Here is a 14,861-nt window from a genome sequence, read left to right as displayed (position 1 = left end):
AGAGATTTCACAGCGGTAAAAGTTTCCATGGTTTGTTTGCTTGGACTCACACTTGTGATGGCTGTTATCGTCTTGCAAAGTTGGCTTATAGTTGCATGAAAACATGCCATAAACATGGCAGGAGAAGAGAAGACGAGAAAACCATTTTGGTCAGATATGAAAAGATTATACTGTTGGAGGAATGCAATCATAAAAAGCACAAACTACAAAGTAAATTTGATCCCAAATACCAGTAGGAAGGAGCAACGGAAATTAATTCAGTCAAATCTAAAGGGTATAATCAAAACATATCCACTGTGTTCTCCTGGTCGCAGAACACTCTTCTGTTAGTTTCTTCCATTTATCACCATTAACTTGGCCATGTTGCAGTTAAGAGAGTCAGAGGTACCTTAAGGTTGTTTTTTTTTTTACCTTCCTTTGGTTGCTAAGGTCTTTTGTGCAACAGTCTATGGATTCCTTAAGTATAAAGAAAGAAAGAAAGAAACTGGTGTAAAGCTGATCCTCCAGAAAAACAAAGGAAACATGTTTGATGGAAAAGTTGATCCATCTTTTGAATAAAGGCCTTCGCACACCAGGTCCTTATTTTTCTTGCAAAACCATCACATGAAAAAAATACAGAGCTGGTGTGCAAAGACATTTATAGGAAATATTTTGGACACAAATTGGGGAAAGTGGGTCATTTGCATTTCAGGTGATTTACAGGAACTTGGAAAAACTTCTTGATGTGTAAAAATTGGAAATCAGTTGGACCCTCAGCGGCTCCATGAAGAGATGCTACAATCCTGGCATTCATAAACTGGCCTGGAGCTATGAACTCATCCCTCGATAGGTGGTCTGTTCTGTGTTTGCTTAAATCTTTAAAACCTGAGCAAAGTGGCTTGATTTGCTTCTAAAACATGTGAAGAAGGCAACGAGCAACATTAGAAGAAATGGCCCCTAAAATAGCAGGAAATTAGATCAAAAGTTACAAAAAATTAGCAAAAAAAAGAAAGAAAGAACAATTAAAAAACAAAAACAAACGAGGGAATGACCTTAACAATAATAATACATTTGTGAAATAATTAAAAAACATATATTTATGATAATTATAAATAGTTTTGTGCACATTTAAAAAAATTTTTTTACAGATCTTCTAACTTCTTACAGTTTGTAGAATATTTCTTGCCAGGTTGCTCACTGCCTTTTTTCCCCATGTTTTTGAAAACAAAAATCAAACCAATTTGCTAAGGATTTAAAGGTTTATATACTTGTGAGGGGCGTCTGAACGCAGTACCAAAAAGGTGATGTCACTCCAGGTATCAAAAGGTTTTTTGTTTGGTTGGTTTATTTTGTGTGACTGCGATGTGTCCTTTTTGGATAATGTTGGTTATTTCACTTTCTTTGTTTCATTCCAGTGTTTTTTATCTCTTTGTACATATTTGTACCTTGAGATAATAGTGGGTATTAATGTCTTGTCTGATAAATGGAAAAAATCTCTATTAATAAAGTGTTTAAAAAAGAAAATGAGAATATCTCTGTACTGTTATGAGTTCTTCATGATGTACCTGTAACCAGTAACAAAAGCCATGTAGGAAGAAGAACAAGATGACATATGTTAATGTGATTCTGTTTGTAAGAAAACACCAAATCACACTTAAATGACAGTCAGGATGAGCTCATTTTAAATAGTAAAATGTGGAAGCAACAATTAAAAGCTGCACGTGACACTTTGATATTTAGTCCTCTGTATCTTTGTGAGACGGCCGGCCTCTCTCCGCCCACCTGCTGCCATAGATATGCAAAACTCTACATGTGGAAGGTGTGTTATTGACTCACAAAGGTCAATTAAAGCCAGTAGCAACCACCTCAGCTCTTCCCTCTGAGAATGTGATAATGAGGTCCAGAGTTTAAGCTGATCAATTAATTCCTTTTTAACTGCCTCAACTGGTGCGTTTGTGTCAGCCAGTATTTAACAAGCTGCCTTTGGTGTGGCACACAATGGAGACACGTGCACACACACACCTCCAGAGCAGTTGACTTCTTAGATAATTGCCTCTTTCTTTTCAGAGCCTCTCATCGTGTCTCACTTCCTCTCCCACTATCAGGTTGTCAAGTTGTTTTCTATTCAAGCTGCTGGAGGAGAAAAACAGGGGGAATTTGTGCATTTGCATTGAGCGCTTGTGTCACTTGACTTAATTTGCACACACACACACAGACACACAATACACGCAGAGACATACATCAGCAATTAAATTACTGCACCTCTCTCTGAGGCAGCCCGCCTCCATCAAGTCCTCAGTGCTCCTTGGTAGGAAGAGTCGAAGACACACTGCAGCCCTACGAGGAACAAGGTAAACATGACTTTATTTATTCTTTATTTTTCTATTGAGCTGAACTGAATGGAGCAAAACTAACAGCTGGTACTGTTTGTTTGTTTCTAATGCATCAACCCTCTACTGTAAGACTTATGATAGGCAGTGGGCTGAGAAGTATTCAGATCTTTTATCTGAGCAAAAGTCACAGTTGTAGTAAGCAGCAACAGCACCACAATGTAAAAACACTCCATTCAAAATGTTACGTAAAAGTACATTTGTATTACCAGAAAAATGTCTCCTGTTGGTGTTATATTACCATCTATGTGTGTGTTATTAGATTGGTATGTCAATAATGTGTAAGCAGCGTTCTGTATTACCATGTATACTGTAATGTTGGGTAGATTGAGCCATAGCAGTGCATTGTATTTTGTAAGATCAACATGGGTTTTGTACATCAATACAGCAGAGTAATGCGACATGTTATGTGGCCATATTGTATCTAGACAGGGACTCCACAAGTTTTTGTTTTTATTATATATTTTTGTATTAATGCAATGGAAATACAAATTAAACTTTTGGTAGCCTACTTGATTAATTAATAAAATTCATTGCTTTTTTCATTCCTCTAGATACATTTTTCTGCAATACAAACGGTTTACATAAAACCTTAATTAGTAGCCGGGATATTATTTTCTTAAATCACAGAAATCAACAGGCCTATATTTGGGACAGGCCTTTAATTCCTTTCACACAAAACTGTTGCTCAGCAAAGATCAAGTGATACAATCAAATTGTGATAAATATTACCTGTGTAAAAATAAGGCTTCAGATAATATATCAATTATGAATCATTCATTTGATCTAGCTTTGACAGATAGCACATCAGAGAGAGAGTTACAGCACCCAGCATACCGACACAACACGGCTTTATCCTGTTAAACACAACTTGGATGAATTTTTATGAAAAACCCTTTTGGTTCTTTTGATCTGAGGACCCTGATGGACTAAAGGAATATGAATAACTTACAGGGTAATCCAGGAATGGACGCACAATTTGAAGTAGCCAACAACCTGGTTTTATACATCTGAATAACTTCTATATAAAACAATGAACTGCTTGGCAACCAGACCAGATGTCTAATTGAGACAAGTGTTCATTTGCCAAAATGTGATGCCACACCGGACCAGTAAAAGGGACTAGGCTTTTAATTAAAGTTTTGAAGTGAGATGAACGCACTGAAAACGTTATCTTATTAGGTAAAACAGATGTTGACAAAGTTTTCCTTTGGGGACATTTCAGTTAAAAAAGGTAATAAATTGCAATATTGAGCATAACACACATACACGCATGCATTATATATTTCATTATATTTATTATATATACCCATGTTCATCCTTATTGTGCACAAAACCGAACAGCTTTTTCATTCTAAAACAGCTACAGTATATTATACATATTTGTCTTGTTATAATATTTTTCAGACTTTTATAATTTTTTTACTGTATTTTTTGTATTTTCTATTCATGTCCTTGGCTGTTGCAGTACTTTGTCTTTATTTTTATTTAATCCTAATATGTTTTTTTCCAGCACCAAACACCAAGACAAATTCCTTCTAAGTGAAAAATAACTTGGTCATAAACCTTACTGTGATTCTGAACTGGTAACTACAGCTGTGAAATAAATGTAATAGTGTACAAAGTAGAACATTTTACTCTATCATGGGGCACTTTCAAATATACAGTGGCAAAAATTGAAATAATCAAGTCCAAGTACCTAAAAATTGTAGTTAAGATGAAAGTCTCATTTGAAACTCACAACATTTTTAAGCTGTTTTGTTTTTTCCAAACAGAGCTGTCCTGTGCTTTCTCCTCAGCTCATTAACATTGTTTTTACTCATAATATGAATAAATAAATAAATATTAACGTTTAAATGCATCAAGGTCCATGGCTTTGAAAGAGATGATTTTCACGTCACTTGATCTGATTCCATCACAGTATTTGTCTTTCCTCACCTTCATGTCTTCACTTGTCTCACTCTCTTTGAACACATCTCTTGACTCCCACTCTTCATCTCTCTCTCTTCCAGACATGCGACCGTCCATCTCTGTGACTCTTGAGCCCGGGTTGGAGCGAGGGGTCCCGTGGGGTCGTGACCTCCACACCTTTGTAACCTCAGCAGCGGGTCACATGATGAGGACTCTGCAGAAACCCAGGAAGAACCGGCCGTCCAAACGGCAGGTCAACCACCGCCGCTTCCTGCACAACATGATCCAGAGGTGTGTGGCAGCATCAGAAAAACACTAGCTGATACTTTACAGATAAAATCTGTCCCACAGCAGTATGTTTATTTTTACAGGTCTTTCTCAATGTTTTCTGTGACACTGGACACAGTGTATGGAAACCAACATAGGCTGTGCTTGCACTTATTATTTTCTAATGCCGTTATCTCTAGTTCACAAGTTAATTATTTTGTTACCTTGAGAAAACAAACTTTGTTATCTGCAGATAATGAGATGATCATCCTCTTATCACAAACAGGTTGTTTCCACTTATTAGGCTAGCCTACTTATCAGGATGCAGCATGCATAGATGGCCTTCTGACAACTGTATCAACTGATTTACGATGAAAATGTCAGATTAAAGTAGTACCCATTACTGATCAGTGCGTCAGATTGTACATTAAGGACTAACACAGGCAGAATTTCCATTGGGACTTTCTGTTAGAGATGCATCTGTAACATTTATACCAGGATCCTCCTCGACAGTCATGACAGCGATCCTGAAGGCTGAAATCAAGTGATTAAATGAACCAGACACTCATTTTAAAGAACTCCGTAATTATCCTTTGATCTCAAGAAAACAAATCATTTTCTTGTGATGAATTATCTGATTATCACTTCTGGAGAATTAAGAAATAAACCAGTGATCACAAGAAAATAAGCTCTGTCGTAACGGCCATGCTGGCAATCATGTTTTTTTAATGCCATCATCTCAAGACACAAGTTAATTACTTCGTTACCTCAAGATAATGGCGTTAAAAAATACCTGCAAGCACGGCTGTTCTTAGCCACCATACATTTCACCTCTTCAGGCCTCTTAAAACACTTCAGAATAAAAAAAAATTAGAAAAAGAAGGGTCATTTTGATCTCAGCGATTTTCACGAAGGCCTACACACGTTGCTTCATTTTAAAGTCAAAGTCTGATATTTTGGGAAATAATGTTTTTGCCAAGAGTTAGGGGAGAATGTGTCTGCCACTTTCTTAACTGTACAGTGGATACGAGGATACAGCCAGCAGCCTGTTAGCTTAGCTTAGCATAAACACTGACAAAACCACCATGCTGCTAACGGACAACCCAGAGTGTCACTACACCCTGCTAAGAGATAGTCCAACATCCCTGTAACCACTGGACAGAGCTTGGCTAGCCATGTCCCCATTTACAGTCTTTGTGCTAAGCTAAGCTAACTGACTTAGCTTCATTTCAACATACTGTACAGTCATGACAGTGGCGTATGTCTTTTCATCTAATGGCTCATTTACGCTCAACAGTAGTTACATTTCTCGCACAGATGGAGCCTTCTGTCCGTACTCTGGATTTATTTTGTTCGTATTTATGCACGTTTTCTGAGGGCTTATTGATACAGACGAAAGGGTGCAGTACCACCAGAGATAATGGGGGCACTGTAGAGTAGTTCAAATTAGATATGACATGAAAGACATTTTAAAAATGGCAGACTGAAATGAATTGGAGACACAGTGAACAGAACTCTCTGTCCACGTGTCAGGTTTTATTTAATGGCCTCACAGACCACCACCATTTACAACGCTACCTCCGTTAACAGGTACATTGTTATGACATCATCCACAATTTTGACTCTGCTCTCTCATGCCATCTATTGGATGTATCTATGCCAACATAAAGGACACATGGGAGTATGAGGGCAGTGACGAATACAACGTATGAAATGAACCTCTTTATTTCAATATGCAAAAGGAGAAATGAGCGGTTACTCTCTGCAAGAAAGTTTATAATCGTTTATCCCAAAGTGTCGACCTGATCCTTTGAGGTTACATGAAAACTACTGTTGTTCAAAGTGTCATCTTTCATCTCGCTTGTTTCTCTCAACAGAAAGTTTGCAGACATCGAAGCAGGAAACCACCAGCTGGCAAATGCTCTGTATTTAAGAGAAGCGGGAAACAACTCAAAGTCGCCGCCATCGCAGAAGCCAGAGACACTTGAGCAGTCAGGTCGACCCTCCCAAGACTCAAATAAATGCAACGCTCACACTGATGCAGATGGCATCTCTAAGTGTAGGAGTGACGTCTCTGTTGGCTCACATGAAGCTGACATCAGTGAAAAGAAGCAGCTGGAGTTGGGACATCTTTGGAAACGACACCCCAAATCACAGCCCTCCACCTGCACCACGAGAAAAAACAACTGGAATAAAGAGAGACAGAAAAAAGAGACACAGACAAGACACCACAAACTGGTTAAGGTCACACCTACAAGCTCCCCAAAAGCCTTCGACTATCACCCTGAGGCAGAGCTCTTTTATGCGGAGTGTTATGATGAAGGTCAGCTGAAGTCGGCCAACAACCTTGCACAAGACTGTCAAACAACTCAGCAGGATTTCATCCAGTTCGACCAAACTGTGGACGTCTCTCCGTCCTTCTCTCCAGAGCTCTCTCCGTTGTCTCTCGACTTGTGCGACCTCTCGATCCAGATGTTCACAGGCGTCTCGACCTGCACGCAGAAGAGCATTGCTGACATTTCAGAGAGTCAGTGGACAGATATTATGGATCTTTTTGGTAGTAAGGAGTTTGGAGGCTGTGTGGACGTAGACGCTTATATTGAAAGTATCATTGCATGCCAAGGTGACGCCGAGCGGGAATTCTGTGCTGATGATGTTGGATTTGCGGATCAGTCTCATAGTTTCAGCCACAGACCTGAGGTGGAGGATCCACGCTGTGAGACGGGTGAGTACAGATATGAATACAGCTGTCATGGAGATCAGGGATCGACCATAAACCAGCTCCAGAGTAATCAGGGGAGCTCGCAGGCGCCAAGACAAAATGAAGACACACAGTTTAACAGTTTTAAGCCAACCCAAGAGACGGACATCATCCAGAACCAGTTCCAGACATCCATCAGCTACGACTACAACGCCTCAGAGCTGCACATGTACCAGCATCTTCAGGAGGAGAGTCACTGTCTGCTGGTTCATCCTGAAAATATCCAAAACTTTACACCATTCGAGGGCGTCGCTCAATCTTTCTCTGTCCCGCTTTGTAATCCTGAGCATCGCCCCATCCCGACACCGCCTCAGGAGGACGACTGGCTATTCACTGATATCTTAAAGGACGGGAAGTAAATGGAGTGCTAGGGAACATGCTTTTTATGGAGGTTTGTTACACATGTGGAAAACTGTACCATGTTGAGAAATTTTTTCTCAACAGCAATTTTTTTTCTGGAGTTGTCGTTTGCGTTTTATTCTTTAATTTGAATGCATTTAAAAAATCTGTTGTTCCAACAATCTGAGCTCAGAAAAACTTTACAGGATGTTATATCAGGTTATGACAATTTGGATGTTTTGGAAAACATATCACATATATTCTTGCAGGTAAAATGGAGGATATTTATTCTATTAAGGAACATTTTATGGGAAATAGCATTATAAGACACTGAGGAAAGAGATGTTTGACTGATGAATGGCTGCCATATACATGGAGGAAATGTAACATTTAATTTTTTTTAAAAATACATATTCACCTATTGATTAAATTTTTTAAGCTTTGTACTTTCTGCTATGGATGTTACATTTATTGTCCTTGTTGTAAATTAACTTATTTAAAGTTTATTTGAGTGATGTCATGTTAGTGTATTGTTTGTCTACTGTTAAAGAAAATTTTAAAAAGTAAAAAATAAATGTGTGGTGTAATACTGTGAAATTTGGAAAATATAAAATAATATAAAAGCAACTGTGATTTTTCTTTACCTTAAAGTTAACTGGAAGAAACAAAGAACATGATGACAGTTGTAACTTCTCTCTGCAAAACAAATAAAACGACCTCCCAAATAAAATACTGGAAAAAAACTTCATTTAAGAGACTTGTTTTTTTTTTTTCTGTTTCACTTTACACCCAAATGTTTCCTTTTCCTTAGGGGCCTATAAACTGTTAGCTTTCAGATTCAAAAGACATAACAAAGGAGGTACACAGGGGATGTTATGCATATAAAATTATACTAAAAACATGAAAGACATCTCAATTTTGAGGCAACTTGATTGTCAGTAAAATGACAGTAACACATTTCAATTCAGATACCTACTTCTTAGTTTCATCTTTAAGGACTGCTGTATTCTGTAAAGTGTCTGTAGTAGCAGCTCATTTAATATTTTCAACTGTTTTGTTGTGTTTCATTGTTTTTGTGACACCTTGCTGCAAAGAGGCCCGAAAAATGACTTTGCTTGTGATTGAACCACAAATTTAAATCATCTTCTTTTCATTTTAAACACATTTGACTGGCAGCAAATAATATACATAATCATATACAATACATCCTCAATCTAAACGTTATTTGTCCCATTATGCACCAAACCATTTATATGTACATGTGTTTAAGCTTTTTACTGTTACATGAGCTTTTTGTTTCTCAGTCTGTGCACTGATTACTTTGGTATTACTGCCTAATGTAATATTAATGTTTAAAGTGGTAACAAATATTCATAATGCCAATATATAAACAATAAATGCTGTTAAAATGCTAATAACTCTTGCTTTCTAGTGTTTGTGTGTGTGTTTAAGTGATGGAGAAAATATCAAGAGCCCTATAAGTAGTGATACTGCATCATAAAATGCTCAATTAAATCAGTAGAATTAGTAAAAGTCCATCATTGAAGATGTCATATAAGTAAATACAAGTATCAAGGAAAATAAATTATAATTCAGATTAAAATGGCCCCTGTGAGTGTTGCGCTATTTCAGTATATAATGCAGTATATTAAGATATTATTATTACTGATTCATCAACAATTGAAGCTGGTCAAGCTAATTTAAACTGCTTTTCATGCTGTTTTGTAGTTTAATAAACTTAAATTAGCATTTTATAAACCCATAATAGTTTTTACATTACCAAAAGTACAATGTTTTCCTCTGACATGTTGTGGAGCAGAAGTATTAAGTGGCATAAAATGGAAATACTTGAGCAAAATACCTCCACTTTATATTTAAGTACTTGTAAATGTGGCCAAAGAAACACACAGAAACACAAAGATCAAAACCAACGACATATATTAAAGTTAACCCCAGTCAGATGTTTTATAATTACAGCATCATTAACAAAAAAAGGCTAAAACAATAAAACACATTTCTTCCAAAATGTTTCAAGTTCCACAGTAGCCATAAAACACAGAGAGAAAAATAACACCTTAGAGAAGCACCGGCCTCGTCTCTTTGCTACAGGCGAACAGAACCGTTCTCGCTCCAGCAGCTCAATCCACGTGTCTTCAGATTTTGGTCTATGAGGGCGCAAACGAAGCCACCACGTTTAGACGTTGATACGACATTCTGAGATCACGACATTGAAGTGAACAGTTCAGAGTGACAGCTTGTGACGTCAGCTCATTTGGCTTGATGCTTAATGTCGGCCTCTTTGAGATCAAATACAACCTGACAAAGCAGACGTGACGTGCTGACAATGTCCGGCTGCGTTCATCTCCACTGGTCATGTGTAAAGTGCAGCATTTACACAATATCTTTAAAAAAAAAAACACAGCTTCAAACTTAAATTGCTAAAATAAAAGAATTGTACATACAGAAAATAAAAAATAAAACCCTTTGATAGGGCGTTACATATATGTTGTCAGTAGTCAAACTCTTGATCTTTCTTCACCGGTCACTGACTGTGAATCATGGTGAACCTGGCAAAATAAAAAGCTGAACGTGTCTGATGGATGCAGGGACATTAGCACTGTACATGCTCATTGTTCTTGTTTCGCACGTTATCTTTGCATTGCTGCTTCATTAAAATATAATTCCATTAATCTAAAACGGACGGAAGAAGAATGGAGCAATGATGACAGCCCTGATTACCGAAAACTGTACCGGCCCTGCGCGTAATCAAACGGTAAACACCAACAGGATCATCAATCCTAATATAACACAACCAGAATATAAAGAAAACATTCAGAGCAACATTTGTGATTTATCTTTATCTTTCTTGAGTTCTAATTTAAAGTTAAAGCGCCAGTGACATTCTTTGTAATTTAAAGGAACAGTTTACCATTAATAGAAATAGGCTTGTTTAATTCTTTTGTTGAGAGTTAAACCAGAAAATCAGAATCATTCTCATGTCTGAAGATGAATATGAAGCTACAGCCAAAACACATTTAGCTTAGCTTAGCACAGGAACTGGAAACAGAGGGAAACAGCTCGCCTGGCTCTGCACAAAGGCAACAAAACACACCTGTCAGCATCTCTGAGGCCCTGTCTACACATACAGATGTTTTTGTCCATGTTTGGCCTTGTCCACACACAAGTCACCAAAACTGAGATTTTTTTTAAAAATGCCTTCAAAGGTGGGGCGCCCCCTAGGCTAACCTGGTAGAGCAGGTGCCCCAAGTACAAAGGCTGTGTCCTTGCCGCAGCGGCGGCAGGTCTGATTCAAACTCATGGCCTTTTGCTTCATGTCATCCCCACCTTCTCCCCTCCTTCATGCTATATCTGTCCTATCAAATAAAGGCAAAAAAGCCCCCCCAAAAATATCTTTAAAAATAATAAAATAAAACAAAATAAAATAAAATAAAAAATAAAAATAATAATGATAATAAAATAAAAATAAATTAACGTAGGAGACGGTTGACAGCTGACACCTGCGAGTGTTTGGAGTCATTTTAGCATTCTAGTGTGGACGGAGATATTTAGTAAAACACATGTCACATGGACAGAGTTACTCTTTAAAATGGAGGATAAAAATATCTATTTTCAAAAATATATGAATACATGTGGACATAGCTTTTAAAAAAAAAAAAAAAAAGAAAGAGTAAAAGAGAGCCTTTGAGCTGTTTGTAGGTGGATTTTGTCACCTCTGAACAGAACCAGGCTAGCTGTTTCCTTCTGTTTCCAGTCTTTCTGCTAAGCTAAGCTAACTGGCTGCTGCCTGTAGCTTCATATTTACCATATAGACATGAAAGTGGTGTCTGTCTTCTAATCTAATTCTCTACAGGAAAGCGAATATACGTATTTCCCAAAGTGGTAAACTACGTCTTTAAAACATTGCTATTTGTCTCTACGTCAAAATCTCAACATCACATTTACTTCCTGGACGGCCCTTAAGCTATGACAGGCAAACGGGTGCTGAAGGAGGTCATGAACAGAGATAAAATAACTGTCTGTTACACAGTGAATAAAACATGCTGAGGAAAAATGGAGATGTTTCACCAGAATAAAAACATTTGAAACCAGGTTTCACAAAAACATTGTCTGTTTCACAGCAGGGTCGTCAAGCTAATTGTGTTTGGTCGACACCACACACATCGAGTCGATAGCTAGGGTAGAAAAAAAAAAAAAATCTACATTTTGTTCTACTTGCCGTTTGCTTCATAAAAATTCATTCCCCAGTGCCTCCATTGTCATTTTTTATCTAATACTACTAGTTTCTGAAAATGCTTTGAGTCTCGTGCTCAGTTATTCTACACAGGGATCGAGCAGAGGCGGAGTTTATTCTACTGAGGAGATCATCCAGCGGAGGATGATAGTAGAGAACACCACCAGCCTCTGCTCACGTCACCTACTCTACAGCTACTCTACGTTTACTACTTATTTAAGTCCCTTTTTCTCATCCATACGCCCACCATTTGGTTAAACACAAAAGCTTTGTTTGATCAATAATTTACACAGATAATCGCTAAAAATCAAAATTACAATGTACAAGATGCTTGTCGAAGTAAAAATGTGATGTGTTTATCAGTCTAAAACAACAAAAAAAAGATCCATTGTCACAATTTGTTCTGCTTTGGATAAAATGATCAATTAATACAGTTCTCCACAGGTTATTTTTCATTACGTTGCCGTGGACGACAACCCATACATTTTCTTTTCTACACCAGCGACGACCTTTACAGGTCAAACTAGGAAAGGTCTTCAATGCAAATTTACCTCTGAGACTCCACGCTGTGACGCTGACCGACCACTTCAGGTCGACGTCGGCGCCAGCAGGAGCAGAAATGATCCGACTGACATGCTTCCCCACGAGACAAGAAGAGTCATACAGAAAATAACCAGCGATCAATAACTTAACATTGGATATAAATTATACAAATTTCTGAAGCAATATGTTAAGATTTAAGTTAAAGAAACTATCTAACACTACCTACTGCTTTGTCTAACAACGTACTGTTTCTAATCTACTGAAAAAGGATTTATTTATTCTTTTAATACAACTTTAATTTTTTTTAAAGGTCAAATGTTTGTGTCTCTACAGCTCGGACAAATTATATGAAAATTAGACAGCTTAGTGTAATGTTTCCCAGTTTCTGATCAACCATTTACAATAAAAGTTTCATTAAATATTGGTTACTAGTTGCCATTTCTCTTTCACATTTTGTTTCCTTTCTATTTGCCAAATTATTCAAAGTCTCTCATTTATTGTTCTGTTAAAACTGACATATCAAAATGTCAGAAATCACATTGTTCCAGTGTCTATTCGACTTCTCCCGCTTTATGTAACATGTATATAGATTGTCTTAACATTTCTTAGAAGTATTTTCACCCTCCAGCAGCCCTTTATAAAATCAGATTGCATACATATACATATATATATATTCAATCCTCTTCACAGGGTTAAACATGGCTTAGCTTTTAAATACCTCCTAATGTAAAAGACGTGATCACCGTATTGTTCTCTGCGCTCTAGTTACTGTACAGCATCGTGAAATTAGTTAGTTTCCCCTCAGAACTCTGGGAAATGTAGTTTAGTTTCTCAGAAGTGCATTACAGCGATGTCATGTAGAAATTTCCAACGTTGTTTTTTTTATGTCACAGTTTGTTACAAAATAAAAATTAATTCCAGTTGTAAAATTTGTACACCTTGTCAGTGAGGTCGTTTTACAGTTGTAGCGCCTGATGTGTTCATCCTAAATTTACTTTTATAAACTACAGAGTTGTTGCGTGCTGTGTGTGTGTGTCACTCCTTCACTCCTGAGTAGTCGAGGCTGTGAGAGGCCGGCGTGTTTGTGTGTGTGTGTGTGTGCGTGTGTGTTTGTAACTGAGTCTGTGTGTGCGTCACTCTGTGTTGTTGACGCTGTAGGGTGGCGGAGGGTCCAGGCTGTGTTCAGAGGAGGGAGTCGGGGTTCCTGGGAGTCCAGAGGAGGGGGTCGGCGAGGCGGGGGGCTCCTCTGAGTCGGAGTTCTCCAATGAGAGGTCGTCGACCAGCGCTCTGCGTCCACGCATCGCCAGGGGCAACGGAGCACGCCTGGACAAGAAGAGAGACAGAGTTACAGTCTGTTCTGCTGTTGTGGACCAGCCGGGTGCATTTCTCTGGAAAACTACCGTATTTCTCTGAGCATGAGATGACCCTGATTAGAAGTCATCTCCCCATCTCCCAACACCTGATTTTAGAAAGTGACTTTTTGATGTTAGCCTCAGAGATACTATTCGTCCAAGGCCGTTAATTCATTAACAAAAACTATGACTAAACATATTCGACAACAACCCTTTTTTCCATGACTAAGATGAGAAGATGAAGAGACAGCATAGACGTCGCTAAACACTAACGGGTGCTATATCAACGAGCAATATTGCTGATGAAAAAAGACAGGGATATTATAGTTTAAAAAATGAAAAATTCACTAAAACCTCTCTGTATTTTCATTGATAAAAACGGAGCAAAGTATAGACTGTTTTTTAAATGCAGCAGTTTTGAGTCCTGTGCTGTGACGCCATAGGCAGCAAATAATGACGCACAGTCAGGAGGACTCAGAGTTACTTAAGTTAAAGTTAAATGAGGACAACAGGGCCTGGGAGAAAGAAACGAGGTGATAGGCTCCTGAGATGACAGAAATGTTCAATATAATATGATGACTTAAGCCCACTTCAGACCAATGATTCGCAACGAGACTAAATTATTTTAGAACGTCGCAGAGAAAAGTTGCAGCATGAACTGGCTGATCTGAGCTCGACTCAAGCTGGCTGATGGTGTCACCTGCAACCCAGCTGGTCAATTCGCCGGCACACACAAACACACTCTCATTGACTGATCAACTGGCGCTTGTTATATAAATTATTGTGGCCTATTTATGATGACTACAGTCCATCTGATGTTCGTTTTGTTTCTGTTTTTTGCCTTTTCATCACTACTACAAATGCAGCTATAGCCAGTATCTCACTACCACTATCCTCATTCATATTTTAAGGAGCCACAAACTATATTCAGCCACGAGATCAGCCTGAAAAGCTGCAAATCAGAACAGAAGTACAGAGAGTTGTTGCATAGAGATGATACATCGTCTCATCTAGTTGCATTGGTGTGAACTGGCACATTCCAAGTATTTGCCTGTTTCAACTTGTCT

General features: G+C 38.1%; 1 protein-coding gene across 2 annotated transcripts in view; it reads right to left on the bottom strand.

Annotated features, from left to right (window-relative positions):
- Positions 1-9,568: 9,568 nt before the first annotated feature.
- Positions 9,569-14,861, bottom strand: part of myh14 (myosin, heavy chain 14, non-muscle) — a 41,098-nt gene continuing 35,805 nt past the window's right edge. For both annotated transcript variants that reach the window (XM_049582706.1, XM_049582707.1), the window contains one exon: positions 9,569-13,765. In XM_049582706.1, the coding sequence (XP_049438663.1) occupies positions 13,576-13,765 (190 nt within the window). In that variant the 3' untranslated portion in view covers positions 9,569-13,575. The remainder of the gene's footprint in view (positions 13,766-14,861) is intronic.

This window comes from Epinephelus fuscoguttatus, linkage group LG8 (genome assembly GCF_011397635.1).
Source record: "Epinephelus fuscoguttatus linkage group LG8, E.fuscoguttatus.final_Chr_v1".
NCBI classification, from domain to species: domain Eukaryota; kingdom Metazoa; phylum Chordata; class Actinopteri; order Perciformes; family Serranidae; genus Epinephelus; species Epinephelus fuscoguttatus.
Note: the sequence above shows the minus strand (reverse complement) of the source record. Positions and strands in the feature narration are given on the sequence as shown.